Source organism: Oncorhynchus mykiss, chromosome 28 (assembly GCF_013265735.2).
Source record: "Oncorhynchus mykiss isolate Arlee chromosome 28, USDA_OmykA_1.1, whole genome shotgun sequence".
Taxonomy (NCBI): Eukaryota; Metazoa; Chordata; class Actinopteri; order Salmoniformes; family Salmonidae; genus Oncorhynchus; species Oncorhynchus mykiss.
Genome location: NC_048592.1, coordinates 8,324,950 through 8,340,351, shown reverse-complemented (window position 1 = coordinate 8,340,351; position 15,402 = coordinate 8,324,950). Strand labels below are relative to the sequence as shown.

General features: G+C 44.3%; 1 protein-coding gene across 1 annotated transcript; it reads left to right on the top strand.

Moving 5' to 3' along the window:
* The first annotated feature begins 5,007 nt into the window (after positions 1 to 5,007).
* Positions 5,008 to 14,457, top strand: LOC110509207 (calcium-binding mitochondrial carrier protein Aralar1-like). Its single transcript, XM_036966855.1, has 17 exons — positions 5,008 to 6,089; positions 7,448 to 7,593; positions 8,726 to 8,841; positions 9,441 to 9,580; positions 9,872 to 10,018; positions 10,143 to 10,281; positions 10,556 to 10,649; positions 10,732 to 10,816; positions 10,889 to 10,973; positions 11,108 to 11,266; positions 11,730 to 11,782; positions 11,935 to 12,015; positions 12,165 to 12,305; positions 12,414 to 12,552; positions 12,657 to 12,815; positions 12,915 to 13,005; positions 13,096 to 14,457. Exons 2-17 carry the CDS (start codon positions 7,484 to 7,486, stop codon positions 13,337 to 13,339), a joined length of 1,983 nt encoding a protein of 660 aa, XP_036822750.1. The 5' UTR covers positions 5,008 to 6,089; positions 7,448 to 7,483; the 3' UTR covers positions 13,340 to 14,457.
* Positions 14,458 to 15,402: the final 945 nt, after the last annotated feature.

The window sequence follows — 15,402 nt, the reverse complement described above, 5'->3', positions numbered from 1 at the left end:
ACCTTTATTCAAGGTTTCAAATACCTCTCTGATGAGGATAGGCTACCCGTCCTGTTGGGGGAGGACGCAGAGAGCTGTGGGTTGGCAGCGCACTACATTGCTGCCTGCCATAAAATGAGAGAGAGAGAGAGAGAGAGAGAGAGAGAGAGAGAGAGAGAGAGAGAGAGCGGGAGAGAGAGAGAGAGAGAGAGAGAGAGAGAGAGAGAGAGAGAGAGAGAGAGAGAGAGTCCGTTTTAAACTGATGTCAGATCAGCGGAAAGGGGGAAAGTTTACACACAGTGTTTCAAATTTGGTTATGATTTTTATTCAACCTGGTGAACAATGGGATGTGAAAAACTTGGAATTTGAGATGAGGCCCTATAGACAATCTAGGAAACAGAATATTTAGTTGGCCTTCACAATGTATAGGATTACAGCATTTGGATTAGGCTAATTATTGGAATATTGCTTCAGGGTTTCCAGTCTACCAGGTTGTGTGAGTTCTAGTGTCAGAGAGAACCTACAGGGCATTAAATCATTGGTTGACGTCGGGCTGGGCCCAAGCCCGTAGACGGCCCAAGAGGCAAAAAAAATAAAATAAACAAAAATAAAAACATTTAAATGTATAATTGTTTTTTTTTTTATCCAACTACAGGAGCCTGCTCTCAATGTTCAAAATACAGCAGAGTGCAACATTTAGCAACAGATGATCAATAGTTTATAAAAAATAACTGTGGAATAAATGTTATCACAAGCACATACATGTATCTGCCAAAATGAAGGAAACACCAAAATAAAGTGTCTTAAAACGAGCTGCCAGAACAGCTTCTAAGTGCCTTGGCATAGATTGTACAAGTGGACCTAAACCATGCCAGGAGAATGCACCCCACAGCATAACATATACTTTGTATCCCTTGTTTACGCAAGTGTTTCCTTTATTTTTGGCAGTTACCTGTATGCCTACAGTCAGGAAGGCTGCAGTTTGGGCAGTATGCACGCCAAATATAGGCTACAGCTTGTTCCTTGTGGCCATAGATTTATAATCCATAAAAGGGTTTTGTAACCTCTTACCCTGGCAATTTGACTGTTAAACTAATGGGTACACTAGCAATGGATGCCAGTCCTGATTTGAATGGAAAGTGCCATCTATGGATTATATTTCTATGGTTGATTGGGGCTGTCGGTTTTCGTATTGCAGATGTATTTATATTTGTATGTACAGTTTAGAAATCAGAAGACTAATCTGTCCGTGGAACTAATAGAAACCATTTTTTTCTCAACACCTCCCAATTTGTAGCTAACAGCAGCACTATTTTTCAAAGTAGCTCATTTTGAGACAGGCTATTGCCAAGATGAGGGGCCTATGATTTCTTAATCCGGTCCTGGCTGAGTAAAGCCAAGAAGTATGCTTTGATACACTATAAAAAGGCGATGATGCTCAGGAATAGACTGTATTTTCCTCTTAAGACATTTAATATTTTATTGTTCAATAAATTAACTTCGACTTGGACTGATAAATTAAAATAAGTAATAATACATTAAATAAAAAAGCGAGCTCTGGTGCAATTTGAGACGATTGCATCAAACCCACTAGTCTAGTGTAGTCTGTCCATCTGTCTTTTTGTGCTAAAGGTTGGGCCGTGTCCTGTGTTAATTTAGCTGTAGTAATCGCGTGACAACATTCCACGGTTTGAGCATTCCATGGGTGATGTAATGATACGTTTATTGCACGGGTTTGAAATGTGAGCATGAAATTAGACCACTACCTCACTGACCGCTATTCAGATCTATTGATCAATTAACCTGGTCACACCCAAAAAAATGTAGTTTGGGAAAACAAATAATAAACCAGGTGTATTCCAGGTGTATTCTGCATGCATAGCCCCATAGGCATACAGGTAACTGCCACAAATAAAGGAAAAGCTTGAGTAAACAAGGGATACAAAGTATATGTCATGATGTGGGGTGCATTCTCCTGGCATGGTTTATGTCTACTTGTAGACTCTATGCCAAGGCACTTTTGAAGCTGTTCTGGCATCTCGTGGTGATACAACACCACTTTACAGTTTTTTTTTACAATCGCTAACATCCTTTTCTACAATCTGTAGTCACATTTTCAAAACTCTAAACACAATTAGCACAACATCTGTCTGTTGTGGACCATATCATTAATGCAATTTAGGTTGTTTTCCCAGAATATGCAACAGGTTTCTAAAATGCTTACATTTTCTTAACATACAAGCTTACGCAATGCCAAAATTACGGATCTTTCTTGTCTTAATTACAAATGCTTGAACACAGCATGCCAGAAATGAAGACATAGTGTTCAAAACCTTAAATATAATATAAAGCCTCTACTTCTGCAACAACAGCAGCTCAAAAGCTATATTGAAACAGCTGATAAGCATTTTTGAATGAACAGATAATTGAAACATTGAGAAAAAGCTGATTTACTGTAAATTGTGTAAAATAGACCAACCACAGCTGATTCTAATCTCAATCGAAGACATAGCCAGATGTTGAAGTTCTCTCAATTACATGGACATACACAGTAAAAAGGGGACTCTTTCGATTTATTAGCTGGACCAGGGAGAAGAGTAACTGGACCAGGGAGAGGAGTAGCTGGACCAGGGAGAGGAGTAGCTGGACCAGGGATAGGAGTAGTTGGACCAGGCAGAGGAGTAGCTGGACCAGGGAGAGGGGTAGTTCGACCAGGGAGAGGAGTAGCTGGACCAGGCAGAGGAGTAGCTGGACCAGGGAGAGGGGTAGTTCGACCAGGGAGAGGAGTAGCTGGACCAGGCAGAGGAGTAACTGGACCAGGCAAAGGAGTAGTCGGACCAGGACAAGGGAGAAGGGGAGGTAGGGGGAGAGGAGTAAGATTGGTTTGGTCCTGCAGAAATGCCAGATTGGTCCCTACAACATCTGAGCACTTTCTTTTGTTTTTAGATGACCTCCACCAACAACTGGTGCCAGAAGCAGAAAGGGAACAGCTGGGTGGAAACATGAGGACATTTATGATTGCATGGGACAATGTAGCATTCCATCAATCACAAACTGGTCTGCAGCCCATCCAAAAATGGTTTCCCTTTTCCTCCCCCCCTACTCGTCTTTCCTCAACCCCATTGAGGAATGTTTTTCTACCTGGAGGTGGAAAGTGTATGATCATCGGCCACATGACCAAATGTCCCTCCTGGATGCAATGGAAGCCGGCTGCAGAGCATTCCACCAATCACAAACTGGTCTGCAGCCCATCCAAAAATGGTTTCCCTTTTCCTCCCCCCCTACTCGCCTTTCCTCAACCCCATTGAGGAATATTTTTCTACCTGGAGGTGGAAAGTGTATGATCATCGGCCACATGACCAAATGTCCCTCCTGGATGCAATGGAAGCCGGCTGCAGAGACATCTCAGCTGAAGACTGCCAGGGGTGGATAAGGCATGACAAGCGTTTCTATCCAAGGTGCAGAGACATCTCAGCTGAAGACTGCCAGGGGTGGGTAAAGCATGACAAGCGTTTCTATCCAAGGTGCATAGCGAGAGACGACATAAGATGTGACGTGGACGAGACTGCTGAAGATGGTATAGATTAGAGCAGGACTGCATTTTTGTGTTTTTTTCACTTCTGTGCCTTGTTTTTACTGTAATTGTGTTTTATTTTGTACACATTTGGAACCAAAGGCCATGTATGTTGGATGTGTTGTTGATCACCGGCAGCAATTTCATGTTGCTAATAAAGCTTTTACGGCAGCAATTCCGTCACTTACAATTTTTTTTGTACTGTACATTCTATGAAGTAAATATGACTCATTCACTTTTAGATAGCATGTTGCCAAAAAATGCATACATTAGACACTCAACCCAAAAAATGCACACATTAGACACTCAACCCAAAAAATGCACACATTAGACACTCAACCCAAAAAATGCACACATTAGACACTCAACCCAAAAAATGCACACATTAGACACTCAACCCAAAAAATGCACACATTAGACACTCAACCCAAAAAATGCACACATTAGACACTCAACCCAAAACATGCACACATTAGACACTCAACCAAAACAATTTAGAATGGTTTACAGTAAAAGGAAACTGAATTATAAAAAACTATGGATTTTATATTGTCTATTGTATGCAGGTAGAACTGAAACATGAAAAGTAATGCAGTTTTCGTAATGCCATCAACTGTTAGTATTTTGAAAGTCATTGTGTTATGATTGACTATATGTTCCTCTTGGATAGAAAACATGTGCTAGTGTTGTGACAGAATGATTAGATATTGAGTCGGGATTGCCGTGTTTTGAGAGTTAGTGTTTGTAGAGAGAGTTGTTTTGGGCATTTTTAAATGTATTTAATGAACAAAATGTGGTTCTGAGCAGAAAATGAACTATTTGGCTAATTGTGTGATGTTGATGTGCTGCTGTGTTATGAGTTTAGAAAAAGCATCTTAAAGTATAGCTGAACACTTGTTAGCAATTGTAAAATCAAAAATCAAATAAAAACTAAGACCCTTTATGTTGGTGTTTCCTTAGTTTTGGCAGATAAATGTGCTTTTTGATCATCTGTTGCTAAATGATGCTCTCTGGTGCATTTTGAATATTGAGAGCAGGCTCTTGTAGTTGTATTTAAAAAAATATATACATAAAAAAAATGGTTTTTATTGGATTACTACTTCAGGGTTTCCAGTCTACCAGGTTGAGTGAGTTTCAGTCTCAGAGAGAGCCTACAGGTCTTTAAATAATTGGTTGATGTGTAACCTATAGGTCTATGCATGCAGAATACACCTGGTTTATTATTCGTTTTCCCAAACTCAAAATGATGTGTGGCCAGGTTAATTGGTCAAATGATCTGGATTGTGGTCAGTGAGTTGGTCTATTTTCAGGCTCCGATTTCAAACCTGTGCAAAAAGACGTATCCTTACAACATCTACGGAATGCTCAAACCGTGGAATGTTGGCACACGATTACTACAGCTAACACACCTTTTCTTTAACAAAAAAAGACAGATGGGACACATTGCACTAGACTAGCGGGTTTGTTGCAATCGTCCCAAATTGCACCGGAGCTCGCTTTTTTAAATTTAATTTATTTGGGATTCTCCAGTGAAAGCGTTTGCGCCAGCGACTATACGTGACGTCAAAACCATTATGACGTTCGAGGTGACTTCGGCATTGCTTGCTTTACGTTTATAGAAATAGTTTTTAATGTAGTCTACGTGCTTTATCTGTTTCGTTGTACATCGTTTCTGGGATCATTTGACTGCGCTAACGCCCGGTCTCTTGCCTTGAATGAACAGCCACAAACCAGTTGGCGATAGGGCTAGCAGCTGTATCTTTTGATTATCATTGCAATACTACAGCTAACTGGCAATATTGTGCAATGATGACAACCGCATCACTCAACTACCCACTCGTCTGATCTATTCTTTGCGGTTTTAAACCCAACGAGTCATTGGAATGGTTTGTGTCTTCATCTGAGTAGATAGACATAAGAATAGCAACACAACTTGGAAACAGTTAACTACTTTCGTTAGTTAGAAACGTTGTTGTTCATGGTCAACTCGCCTACACAGTAATAGCTTGTGTGATGTTTTTTTTCTCCATTAGCATTCGTTTTGACAAGTAATTGTCGGTCTCGTATTATCGCAATCTTTCAAGTCCTCTGCCTGCTTTTGGAATATTTTAATTTGTTATTTCTAGTTGCAAGGACACAACCTCAAGGCATTCCAGTTTTATCCAATTGTCACCAGCTAGATAATATTTATTACTGATAACGTTAGTTGTCATCAACCAAAACTGCTGATCTGTTTGCATTCAGCTATATAAATACGTTCACTGTGTTTTCGCTGCACAACGTCATTTGATGCGTTAATACAGCGTTTCCCAAACTCGGTGTACGTTTTATTTATTTACTTAACACTACACAGCTGATTCAAATGATCAAAGCTAGATGATTCGTTGATTATTTCAATCAGCTGTGTGGCAAGAACCAAAACGTGCACCGAGTTTGGGAAACGTTACCTTAACGTTGTACTATTATTCGTAATGCTTGGCAGGTGCAATCCACCAAACGAGCGGACCCGAACGAGCTGAAGGTTATTTTTCAGAAGGTAAGAACATCTCTGGTTGTCCTTCACGTCTGCTGTAGAATTCATTTCAGTGTGGAAAGATTTTGGGCTAGACTGAACTAATTAGAGGTCTAACATCATTTAGCTTGCGGGTGTCTTGTGAGGAGCTGTGTGACTGAATCCCCTACCACGCACAGTGCTTGATTTGGGCAGAAGTTCGCTGGAGTTGAATACCGGAATCTCACAATGTTCTGCTGCTTGAACTCCTGATCTTCTTACAGAATTATTAGCTCAAAAGTATTGTGGAGCGCCTACACCTAAATATAAACCCACAATGAGTACCGACACCCATTTCAGTCCAAGTTGAGCACTGCACACACACACACACACACACACACACACACACACACACACTACAGTGCCACACACTTAATTCAATGGTTACTTATTTTGACTATTTTCTACATTGTAGAATAATAGTGAAGACAAACTATGAAATGACACATGGAATAATGTAGTAACCCGGCAATATTTTAGAAGTATCAGATGCACAATCTTGGCATTCTCACAACTAGCTTCATTAGGAATGCTTGAGAATGCCAAGCGTGTGCAAAACGGGTGGCTATTTTGAAGAATCTCAAATATAATTTTCATTTGTCTAACACTTTTTTGGGGTTACTACATGATTCCATATGTGTTAGTTTGTTTTTTTTTTACCCTGGAATGAGGTAGGTGTGTCCAAACTGTATGTCTCACCTTGCAAGATGAGTGCGGGGCAGCAGATTGTACATTAGGCTCTACAGTGAGGTCCTGAGCGGGAACCTGAGCGAAGACTCTTCTATAGTGTATTCTCTGTTGTGTACTGTAGTTTCATGATGTTGTGCTTCAACGACACGCCCTCGCACTTTTGATAGCAGACAGTGCCTCGTGTGGGTTAACAAAGCTGGTGAAGACAGGTGGGCTTTACACAAATGTCTAAAGATGTCTCTCAAGGTGTTGGAGAGGTTACATAAAGGGACACAAAAAATATTCTGCAAAATTCCTTGTCTGAGGGATTTGACACGGAACCCTTTATAAATAACACTTCACCGTGGGATGTCAGCAGGACAAGTCCTTCATAATTACCTTTTTTTTTTTTTTTTGGAAGTTATATTTAGAGCGATGGCCTATTTTATTGATTGTTCATGGCTTGTTCGTAGATATTTCAGTTATTCACTGCCGTAACAAAATCAATGCCACATTACCTCATCACACTCAACCACCTTAGCATGCCAGTGTGATGGGTGAGGTCAAGGACCCTTTCTGTCCTAATCCACCTTTAGTGTGTCAGTGTTTAGCAGGAAACCCAAAGTGACACTATGGCTATTTCTGTTTTAACCCCCCCCCCCCCCCCCCCCCAGCATGCCAGTGTTGTGGATGCAGATGGCGAGAAGTTGATGACCCCAGGGGACTTTGTGCAGAAGTACCTGGGCCTGCACACACAGATCCACCACAACCCCAAAACTGTCCAGCTCATCGCCGGTGTAGCCGACACAACCAAGGACGGGTGAAGAGCTGCCTACGTTAACCCTCTCTCTCTCATCCGTCTCTTTCGCTATCTTTCTCTCTCCCTTATCCTGTCTCCACCAAGTACATGGTTAACAGTTGATTATGCTTAGACTGCTGTCTCCCTCATTCTATTTGTCTCCTGTCGTGCTCCCTCTCCACATCAACCATGGGAGATTGTTTTCATTGTGCAGAAGGCTCCTGCAGTAATGAATGATAGAGGTTTCATACCCACACATATACAATGGTGATGCTTAGATCAGTTCATTAGGATGTTATTTGGTCTAAGAACAGAAGCAGCCTTAATGGGTGCTCATAGATTAGATTATACACACACACTGCACAAGCCCTTTCAATACACTTAATCCACTCTTATGAGAGGCTTAAATAGTTCATGATTCTGAAAACATTTACTCCTTCAAGGTCAAATGTCTCAAAGTAACAGGTGTGCCTTTAATGGTTAGGATTCAGCGCTCTCACCGCCGCGGCCCGGGTATGATTCCTGGTCAGGGAACTAATGTTTTGAGTGGCAGGTAGCCTAGAGTAGTTAGAGCATTGGGCCAGTAACCAAAAGGTTGCTGGATCGAATCCCCGAGCTGACAAGGTAAAAATCTGTCGTTCTGCCCCCGAACAAGGCCTACCGGGGAATTGTGGGGTACCTGCCAACATTGTAAATAAGAATTTGTTCTTAACTGACTTGCCTCGCTAAATAAAGGTTAAAAAAATAAAGACGTAAAGAGTAAAAATACTAAGTGAAGTTTGTAACCTAGGTCAGTCATGTAATGGATACAAGTGTGTGTGTCTTGCAGGGGGATGACGCACATGTCTGTCATTCAGCGCTGTTTAAAAGTAACAACCTACAAGCAGCGAGTCTTTTCGTTTAAGTCTCTAGAGAAATGACCTGAAATCCATTGCAATTGGTTTACACTATTTGAAATGCATGAAGTCATTTTGAAGAAGTAGTGCATGGCCTAATTTCTCCCTACATCACTGCTGACATTTTATTATGTTTCAGTGAAAACTGAACCTTTCTCCCTCTGATTGGATCTGTATCTGAAGCGTTGTTCTTCATGGCATCGCGCATATTGTTTTAATGTTGCTTCTCTCTTTCTCTCTCTCTCTCTAACACACAGGCTGATCTCATTCCAGGAGTTCTTGGCATTTGAGTCAGCGCTGTGTGTTCCGGACGCTCTCTTTATCGTAGTCTTCCAGTTGTTTAACAAGACCGGCACTGGAGACATCTCCTTTGGTACGTACGTGACTGTGTGTGTTGGGGTGGTGGCGTTACCTGCTTTCAACTGTTTCCAGCCCCCAAAAGAATGCAGATATGTGACGTAGTACGCAATTTTCGGGGGCCACTTTTGGCTCGTGAGCAGCGCTTCTTTCAGAACTACTGGCTAAAAAGTAGACAAGTACCAGAGAATCTTTTTTTTTATTTTTTTTAATTTTTTAATAGGATTATTCTTTGAGACTTGGCACACTAATATGCTCTCTTATATACACTCACATTCAAACACTTTTTAGTGCACGCACGCATATGGCACGCCTAATTAAAGGGAACCAATTATGGTTCGTTAGTACAGTCACTCAGCCTGAAGGCCACTGTTTTAATCTCATGTCTGAATATAGGTTAACGCTGGTCTGTCATAGACTGAGCAGAACCGATTCTTGTCCCGGTGTTCACAGATGCACAGAAAGAAAGTGTGAGATGATGCGAAGACGTTTTTAAAATGGCACAACTAATATGGCTGCCCTTCCTCCCCGTCACATAACGTTGCATTGAATGGGAATGTCCATTCTGCTCATTCTAATTCTACGGTTCTCTCCATCTGTCCATCCCTCAAACAGAGAATGTGCGGGACATCTTCAGCCAGACCACTGTGCACCACCACATCCCCTTTAACTGGGACTGTGAGTTCATCTGCCTGCACTTTGGACACGACCGCAAGAAATGCCTCGGCTACCTGGAGTTCACCCAGTTTCTACAGGTATACACTCAGTCATGCATGCACGCGCTCCATGGCGCTCACGCGGTGACGTATTGCGCGTGTGAAATTCCAATAGCATAACAACACGGCATGAACGTGTATAATCCGCCCTGTGGCAAATGTGTAGAAAATGTAGCTTTATAAAACGGTCCTGTTTTGTCTCGGGCCAAGAGGAGGGCATCTAAAACTATGCCAGTGGCCTCGCCCGCTACCACAGCCCACGTGAACTTTGCCACCACGGTTGAAAAATATCCTAGGGGAAGCACTGCACACGCTCTTCTCTACCTACAGGAGTTGCAGTTGGAGCATGCGCGCCAGGCCTTTGCCCAGAAGGACAAGAACAAGAGCGGCACCATCTCTGCCATGGACTTCAGTGACATCATGGCCACAATCCGACACCACATGCTTACAGTGTTTGTGGAGGAAAACCTGGTTTCGGTAAGAGCGAGTGTATGATTGTGTGTGGGATAAGAGAGTCCGCGTGTTAACAAACAGGGGGAGTAATGGAGAGGGCGTCCCTGTTCCTGTTCTAACGCCTTCCTCGGTGCGATTGTCCTCCCAGGCTGCGGGGGGCAGCACCTCTCACATGGTCAGCTTCTCCTACTTCAACGCCTTCAACGCTCTGCTCAACAACATGGAGCTGATCCGCAAGATCTATAGCACGCTGGCCGGGACCCGCAAGGACACACAGGTCACTCAAGGTAACATGCGTGCACCTTAAGCTATACAGGCCCTTGTGTATACCCACACACACATTCCCATCGTATATCTCCACACACACACACACACACACTCTGTACTGACACAGCCACACTGGTCAGAAGTGCTCCAGACGTGTGAGAGGAGTAGCGTGATCCCACTTTGCCAGTCGTCTGTCAGCAGGGGAACTGTCATTGGCAAGCTCTCTCAATCTCTCTGCAGTATGTGTGGATGCACAGCGTGTGTTATGCAGGCTATTAACCCATCTCTCTCTAGAGGAGTTTGCCCATGCTGCGAACAAGTTTGGCCAGGTCTCTCCCATGGAGATTGACATCCTGTACCAGCTATCAGGCCTACACTCCCACTCTGGGTAAACATGCACTGCTCTCAAAGCCTCGTACTGTATACACACCTGTTCAGAGTGTTGTGGTAATGACGCGGTGTTGTCTCAGGCGCCTGAACTTTGCTGACATTGAGAGGATAGCCCCGCTGGAGGAGGGAGTGCTGCCCTATCACCTGGCCGAGTTACAGAAACGGGTAAGAGACGTGCATTTGTGTGTGACTGCGCGTGAGTGTGCATGTGAGTCAAACTCTCCTCTCTCTGTGTAGCAGAGCCAGGGTGATGGTTCCAGGTCCGTACTGCTGCAGGCCGCAGAGTCGGCCTACCGGTTCAGCTTGGGCTCATTTGCTGGAGGTAAGGGACTGGGGGTGGTGTGATGTAAGGAATACTTTCATGGAATATATCCACCCCCCCACCCCCCCAATAAAAAGTGACTTGGTTAAAAAAAGAAGTTTTGCCTAGTTTCAATAGCACACTGTGTCTCCTAGCTATGGGAGCTACGGCAGTGTATCCGATAGACTTGGTGAAGACCAGGATGCAGAACCAGAGGAGTACAGGCTCGTTCGTAGGAGAACGGATGTACAAGAACAGCTTTGACTGTGCCAAGAAGGTGCTGCGCTACGAAGGATTCTTTGGATTCTACAGAGGTACGGACGGACACTGCATTCTTGGTTGCTTTCCTGCTCGCTTTTCCTCCCCTCTTGGCTACTGTCTTCCTCCCCTCTTGGCTGCTGTCTTCCTCCCCTCTTGGCTGCTGTCTTCCTCCCCTCTTGGCTGCTGTCTTCCTCCCCTCTTGGCTGCTGTTTTCCTCCCGGTCCTCTTTAAAAAAAAATGGCCTGCTATTTTGCCTTTCTGCACTGCCCTTGCGTTTCTGCTGTCTCTTCTGTTGATGGAAAAAGGACTGCGAGACTGCCATTTATTGTTGGCTCACCCACACTGCATCACTCAACCGGCCTCCATCCATTCACTTCTTCCTTTGTTCTTTAATTCTCACCTTTTCCTTCATTACTCGTACTCTTTTTCTCCTCCCTTTCTCCCCTAAGAAACTGTTGTCGTCATGAGACGTGGTTCATGTCATATGTGGACTCAATCTCCCATGCTGCCCTGCAGGTCTTCTTCCCCAGCTCATAGGCGTGGCTCCAGAGAAGGCAATCAAACTTACGGTGAGTCTCACTCCTCCCCCTCCACTCAGCCAATCGCGATGGACGTGCACCTTAAGATAACGCAACACTTATTTTGTTGAAGACATGCCTGACTATTCTCTCTGTAGTACTTATTTGCTCATTTATCTCCTCGCTCTCTGTTCTCCCTGTAGATGAATGACTTTGTGAGAGATAAGTTCACTGGTAAAGACGACACCATTCCCTTCGCTGCTGAGGTGCTGGCCGGAGCCTGTGTGAGTGACCCGACGACCAAACCTGCTCCTGTCAAACTTCCCAACTCTAAACGCGTCCCATTCTGTTCTACCTGAATGGGAAGCTGTGGTAGCCTCCCATCCCTCCATGTCTTTCACACTCATTTCACCTTATGTCTCTCTCTCTGCAGGCAGGGGGTTCCCAAGTGGTCTTTACGAACCCGCTGGAGATTGTCAAGATCAGACTGCAGGTGGCAGGAGAGATCACGACAGGACCCAGAATTGGCGCCCTCAGTGTCATCCGAGACCTTGGCTTGTTTGGCCTCTACAAGGTAGGCGTGTGTGTGTGGCCATTACGTCTGGTGCCATTGTTCTTGTATTTTGGTAAACGAAAGCCCTTTTCATTGAAAGTAATGTCTTTTATTTTCTTGTGTATGTAGGGTGCTAAAGCATGTTTATTGCGAGACATCCCGTTCTCAGCCATCTTCTTCCCAGTGTATGCCCACACCAAGGCTCAGTTTGCCGACGAGCAGGGTAGACTAGGCCCGTTACAGCTGCTAGCTTCTGGAGCCATCGGAGGTACACACGCTTCACAGACCTATTCACATTTTCTATTCTACTTGATATGATTATCAAAAACAGTCATGGCCTCAAGTGACACCCTTTCTAACTCCATTTCCCAGGCATCCCTGCTGCCTCCCTGGTGACACCTGCTGATGTCATCAAGACACGCCTGCAGGTAGCAGCGAGGGCGGGACATACCACCTACACTGGAGTCATGGACTGTTTCAGGAAAATCACACAGGAGGAGGGATTCGGAGCACTGTGGAAGGGAGCTGGAGGTGTGTGTTGTGGTGTTTGTCTGTCTGTCAAAGTGACTACACATAGGAATTCACTTTCTCTGTCTCGCTCCCCCCCCCCCCCCCCCCCCCCCCCCCCAGCTCGTATATGTCGATCCTCTCCTCAGTTTGGAGTAACTCTGGTGACCTATGAGCTTCTACAGAGGTGGTTATATGTGGACTTCGGAGGACAGTGAGTACACGCGCGCGCACACACTGTTATAACCCAAGATACCACTGTTAGTTAAGCTCCAATGTCTCATTTCCTTCGATCTTTCTCCAGTCGTCCGGCGGGGTCTGAGCCCACTCCTAAATCTCGTGTCTCTGAGCTTCCTCCGGTCAGTGCTGACCACGTGGGAGGTTACCGTCTGGCTGCAGCCACCTTCGCTGGTGTGGAGAACAAGTTTGGCCTCCACCTGCCCAAGTTCAAGTCCTCTGGAGTGCTCTCCATTCACCCTGACCCCGTTGACCCCTCTTCTACCCCCCTTCAAGAGGAGGCTGCCGCCCCCCTAAAAACTAGCCTCTAACTGCCTGCCACCACCACTCCACTAAGGGCTATGCACGTAGACAGACATGCATACTGATCAACACACACATTTTGAGGGGCCATGTACACCGATATGCACACACGTACAGTCCTAGGGGCCATGTGCACAGCTATAAACACCAACACCCCAGGGTCTACTCTAGTGCTCTAACCCTGGTTCTGGAGACATGACTGTAGGTCCATTGTTGAAGCAGGCATCAACCTGAACACTACTGTTGGATCTCCAGTGGCTCTCATTTTCTTTCCATTCTGCTTTTCATATGAAATCAGTGGTTTGAAAGGAGCCTTCTCTCTCTCTCTCTCTATTCCTTTGCGCTCTCGCTCCCATTCCTCTCCATCTCTCTGGTGGCTCCTCTTATGAATAACTGATTATAATTATTTGGGGGGCTACTATGATTGGACAGTGTGTGGGAGATATTTGATTGGACGGCATGTGTAAGCCTTTATTCTGAGTGGGCCTTGCACAGGAAGTTGCTGTACAGAGACGTGACACAGCTGCAAAGGAACATTACTGATGTTAGAGCAATATTAATGTAACATTGGAGAACAATGTTATGGTAATGTTAGCGCAACGTTTCGGGTACAGAAATGTTGCGGTAATGTTAAAAAGCAACGTGACTCATGTTGGAGTTACGTTAGATTGACGTTGGGCCTTCGTCTCTTGAGAATCACTCTTACTGATCTACAGACCTTTTCAAACTGTTTTGAGGAGAATCATCGGCAAAGGATTAGGTAACTTAAATTCATTCTGTGTATTTTATTGAAATAAACAATGATTTAATTTTCACACCTGAAAATATTTTATATCAAGGAGAATGAACAGCAAAAATGGCCAAGCTAAAGCTAACCAATAGTTTTGGTGGAAAACTAGATAAAATGTAATTAGATACACAACATATCTATACAGAGTTTGGTAAACTCCAAAGAATTATAATGGACAATGTTGTGACAAGTCTTGTTGGAATACTAACTAGAATTCGGTACCCAACGTGGAGGATAGTTTCAGAAGGCACTGTACATGGAGTTTGGCAAAGTGTTCAGACCCCTTATGTTATAGCCTTATTCTAAAATTGTTAAATAGTTCCCCCCCCCCCCCCCCCCCCCATGACAAAGCAAAAACTAATTTGTAGGAATTTTTGCTAATTTATTAACGGAAATATTACATTTACGTAAGTATTCAGACCCTTTACTCAGTACTTTGTAGAAGCACCTTTGGCTTGATGCTGTAGTTGCTATCACGCTACAAGTTTTGCACATCTGTATTCGAAGTTTATTCAATTTCTCTGCAGATCCCGTCAAGCTCTGTCAGGTTGGATGGGGAGCACAGCTATTTTCGGGTCTCTCCAGAGACGCTCTGGCTGGGCCACTCAAGGACATTCAGAGACTTCTGCGTTGTCTTGGCTGAGTGCTTAGGGTTGTTGTCCTGTTGGATGGTGAACCTTCACCCCTGTCTGAGGTCCCTGAGTGCTCTGGAGCAGGTTTTCGTCAAGGATCTCTTTGTACTTTTCTCAGTTAATCTTTCCCTTGATCTTCCTGTCATTGAAAAACATCCCAACAGGATGATGCTGCCACCCCCATGCTTCACCGTAGGGATGTTGCCAAGTTTCCTCCAGACATGGTGCGTGGCATTCAGGCCAAAGAGTTCAATCTTGGTTTTATCAGACCAGAGAATCTGCTCCCCCCAATTGCTCAGTTTGGCTGGGTGGCCAGCTCTAGGAAGAGTCTTGGTGGTTCCAAACATCCATTTAAGAATGACGGAGGCCACTGTGTTTTTGGGGACCTTCAATGCTGCAGACATTTTTTGGTACTCTTTCCCCAGATCTGTACCTCTACAATCCTGTCTCGGCGCTCTACGGACAATTCCTTCGACCTCCATGGCTTGGTTTTTGCTCTGACATGCACTGTCAACCGTGGGACCTTATATAGACAGGTGTGTGCCTTTCCAAATCATTTTCCAATCAATTGAATTTACCACAGGTGGACTTCAAGTTGTAGAAGCATCTCAAGGATGATAAATGGAAACAGGATGCACCTGAGCTCAAT